A 4850-nucleotide genomic window follows, 5' to 3' on the forward strand; every position below is an offset into this window, starting at 1 on the left:
TTAAGCTGCGCAAGCAGTACCGGAAATGACGTCGTTTACACGGCCCATGAATATTCTGTGATTGACTTCATTCGGATCCAATTTTTTATAAATAAAAAGAGGAAGTTTGTCCGTGAGCGTCCACAAACGTCCGGTTCCATCGACTTTAAGATCGTTTGTAAATATCATGGTTTCATTGTCGGATGCGACTTCGACGATATTTTCTTTCACGAGAGGTTTATTCGTGTTCCAACAATTGACTCCATCTTTTTGTATTTGAGTGTAAAACATAACACCCGTGTCTTCGTGTATGTAACTAGCCGTGCTCTGAGAATCAGGTCCTCTATCTCCGACCAATTTATAATCGTAAAAACTGTTTTTACTTACGTCATCGTTTTTAAATACTTCGGTACTCACTAAAAATTCTTTCGTGCTCGACAAGCAGTGAAAATAAGCGTTTCTATATCCGTTTTCCATGGGTTTGGTCAAAGCTATGCTGAAAACACCGTCGGACCATTGAAAATTCACACCGCCGACCATCATATTTCCAGCGAGCGGATCAAAATGAAAATAATTATGTTTTATCCTTCTCGATTTATTATTTGCCAAATCGTAGATGACTATACCATGTGCACCTGGATCTGGCATGTAAGCAAATGCTTTTTCACATTCGTTTGAATTGCTGTCGACTATTATGTTGGCAAAAAGTGAATCAGGTTCAGAATCGGAATCTTGAAATTCGTAAACGTGTAAAAGAGCATCGTTTTGTAAATTGTAAATGAGAATTTTAGGTTTGGTATAAACTCTCGTTTCACCCAATAAATCAGCATTTCCGGTATCCATAACCCAAAGCCTATCGCAATTATCAACGGAAACTCTAAAAACGGATATGATGTTTGTTCTTGCCAATGTATTATTACCGACGTGATTACTTTGAAAATTCGGATACGGTATCAATGGTGGAGATGATGGTGGCATACCGTTGTGAGAATCACTCATTAAATTTTCTATTAAAAAAATAATAATAATAATAATTTACAAACGAACGACGCCATTATAAAATTAATAAATAATATTAATAATAAAACTCACCGTCTAATTTGACGTAATTTAACGTTGAAACGACACCATTTTTCCATCTTGGTATTGTTACGAAAACTTTATCTTTCCACGCGGCTAATCCCAATGGTAGATTATTTTCAGGTACGAATTCTCCACTCGCAATGGCAGCATCCCTTTCTTCTGTATTGTTCCATGCAAAATCGACAACTTTCCAATTGAAAATTTCTTTTAATTTTTCATTTAAACAATTTATCGGCGGTGAAAAAAATGCGACGCACAAAATAATTCCAATCAAAAATTTCATTTTTGACTTTTTGGAAAAAAAAAAAAAATAATAATAATAATATTATTTCCCGTTGTTGTTGTTGTTGTTGTTAAATTTTTCGCACATATGAAAACAAACTCACCTGTACGGATTTGCAACCGGGTCTTGAATATCAGGTAGTTGTTGTTTGTCTAACACTTTTGTATGCTCAGGTTTGGTGGGTATTCAAATAAAACGTCACGATCTGGTTTTAGAAATTAAACGTTTCCCACGGACGTTGACGTAACTCGACCAATAACAAACGTGCATTCGGGATAATTTTTTTTGTTGTTAATAATAATGATAATGATAATAATAATAAATTTTGTTTTGTACCATCATCGTCTTCTCTTCATCGAGGAAATTTTTTTATTTTTATTTTTATTTTTTTGTTCTAAAATTTTATAGTAAAAAAACTACGACGCGTTTGTTACAAAGAAAAATTAATAAATAAATTCTGAGAAATTAATAAGTTATAATAATATTTATTAATAAATTATTATTTGTTTTTAATTAATAAACCGGTTTTATTTTTAATTATTTTTTTGAACTTGAATTTTTTTTTTTTTTTTTTTTTTGCAAAAAGGATTATCGACGCCATTTTATTTTATTTTTTTTTTGGGAAAACAATAATATCGTTAAATAATTTTATGTAATTTTAAATAATAATAATAATAATAAAAACATTTTTAGGTATGACGATATTTATGTTATTATGTTACTGTTATTGTTGTTGTATGTTCGATTCGATTGTATTTTTTTTTTTTATCGAGCTTTTGTGATTTTACAATTTTTTTTTTCCATACAAGGTCAAACCCGTTGGCAATGAACATCAAATATAATTATGAAGAAACCATTAAAAATTTTTTTTTTTTTTATTATTTATTTATTAATATTCATGGAAGTGTCCGAAATTATTATTTGAAAATAATAATGATAATAATGATAATATTAATGATAATAAAATTAGTCACGCGTTAACAATCAAATCCTTTGCCATTTTTTTTTTTTGTTTGTTTGTTTGTTTGTTTGTTTCTTTCCAACTAATTTAATTTTTTTTTCGCGAATTTTAAACTCTTGGAATTATTATTATTATTATTTAAAATGTTTTGGATTAACGAAATTCGATTTGAAAATAATAATAATAATAATAATAATAATAATAATAGTAAGAATTATGTTATGTTAAAAATAATTCCTTCGGAGTAATTTATTTTAGTTTTCACCATCAATTTTTTTTTTTTTTTTCGGGGGAGGGGAGGGGTTTAAAAACATGACCACTCGATTTCGTTATTATTATTATTTGTCGTGGTTATCCAGGAATCGTTCCAGGTTTCACCTAAAACCTTAAATCCTTTTCTCTCTGATGTATGTTGATAATGATATAATTTTGAACTTTTACTAACGTCGTGATTTCTTCCGTTATACTTTTAACAATTATTATTATTATTATTATTATTATTATTATTATTATTATTATTATTATTATTATTATTATTATTATTAGTTAATATTTTTATAGGAGGTTTATATTAAAAGATAACAGGCTCACTATTGGATTTTTATAATTTTTAACTTTCATAAAAAAAAAAAAAATTGAAAACGATTGAGTAAAAAATAAACGTTCCATTGAGTTTACCTTGGGATATGAATTTTTCAAATACGTTTTAATTAAACGAATTATTATTATTATTATTAACCAATGAAAAATTACGTAACATATATATATATATATTATTTTAGTTATTATTATTATTTTTCTGCAATAAAAAGAGAGAGATAGATAGATAATAATAATCATAATTCAATCCCTAAAGGTTATAAAAAAAAAAAAAAGTAATTTAATTAAATTGGAATTTTTTTAAAAAAAGTTCTCCAGCAAATATATAAAAAATTCTTTCTGGAAAATTATTATTATCGTTCGAAACTTTTTTTTTAACCTGTGGGTCGATATATAAAAAAAAATTACGCTATTATTATTATTAATAATAATATTGAGTGTTTAGTCTATGGTAGTGTTTGTAGTTCTCACCTGTCTGTCCTCGTTTTCCTCGCACCACCTGGAATAGATAGATATAAATTTATTATTTAAAAAAAATAATTAATGATAATAATAATAATAATAATAATGATAATAAAAATGTGGTAAATCACGACGCCACGGGATATTTAAATCCTACATAAAAAAAAAAAAAAAAAATTTTATTTCCATTATATATACCATCGAGGTATATTCGTTTATTTAATAAGGAAAAAAACTTAAAAATCAAGTTTTAATATTTGATATTTGAATTATGCCAACAACTTTTATAACAACAACAACCACAACAACCAGACAATTTTAACGAGCCAATAGAAAGTTTTTTTTTAAAGCTCTCACTTCCTACCTGTATTCGTGTGTGTTATTCACACACACACACAACGAGTTTGTAATATTTAAATAATTAATTCAAAAAAAATTTGCAAATTTTCTTTTTAAATATCTTCTATCAATAATAATGATGATGATGATGATGATAATATTTTAATAATAATTATTATTATTAACGTCGCTTCCTATTACTTATTTGTAAATTATCCTTTTGTAAATTCAAACTATAACTTTCGAAATTTCGTAATTTTTTGTTTTGTTTTATTCCCTTCCTCCTTCCCCTCCTCTTTTCCCTTCTTTCCCTCCTACTCTCCTTTTCCCAAACAGGAAAACCTATAGGAAAAGTAAAAAAAAGGGAAAATCTCAATGGAAAATTATCGACGATAAAGTTTTCGATGGGTTTTTTTTATTTATTAAAACGTTTTTATGTAAATTTTTAATAAAATTAATGGATTGTATTAATACTAATGAAAAACTATTATTATTATTATCGTAATATAATTATTACATAATATACTTAAGGTAGAACATAACAAAAAAATTAAACCTGATCCTCCTTATTATTTTTTTTTTTTGTTAATTTTTGATGGTGAGTGTCAAGGAAGAAAACAAACAAACAAAACATAAATCAAATAAATAAATAATTATATAAAACGAGTTTTCTTTATAAAAAAAAAAAAAAAAAAAAAATTCGTACCTGAAAAGGTACATAGGTAGTATAAGAAGGTAGTTCAAGTACAAAATTTGCCCTCGCATGTAAAAAAAAATTTTTTTTTTTTTTTTGCAAATTTTACGACATGTTAATTAATTAATTAAGACGGACATTTATTTATTGTGTTTAAACAAACGTTTGTTTTTTTTTTTGTTATTATTATTATTATTTTATCGAATCGGTTAAATATGGCGATTGTGTGATTATTTATTTATAAATAAAAACAATTATAATAATTTTAATTACGCTATTTGGATTTATTTAATAATACGTCGTTTCCATATAAACAAACATAAAAATTATTTACGTATTTATTTATTATCATCATCATCATCATCATCGTGTTCGCAATAAATTTTTATTTATTGCATTCGAAAAAAAAATAAATGGATATTATTATTATTGTTTATTATTATTATCAT

General features: G+C 25.8%; 1 protein-coding gene across 1 annotated transcript; it reads right to left on the reverse strand.

Annotated features, from left to right (window-relative positions):
- Phum_PHUM322310 (protein yellow precursor, putative) lies at positions 1-1345 on the reverse strand (the record flags this gene model as incomplete). The annotated part of the gene is made up of 2 exons (XM_002427445.1): positions 1-986; positions 1072-1345. The coding sequence occupies 2 exons, from the start codon at positions 1343-1345 to the stop codon at positions 1-3; spliced, it is 1260 nt and encodes a 419-aa protein (XP_002427490.1).
- Between the last annotated feature and the right edge of the window lie 3505 nt (positions 1346-4850).

This window comes from Pediculus humanus, genomic scaffold (genome assembly GCF_000006295.1).
Source record: "Pediculus humanus corporis 1103172107733 genomic scaffold, whole genome shotgun sequence".
NCBI lineage: Eukaryota > Metazoa > Arthropoda > Insecta > Psocodea > Pediculidae > Pediculus > Pediculus humanus.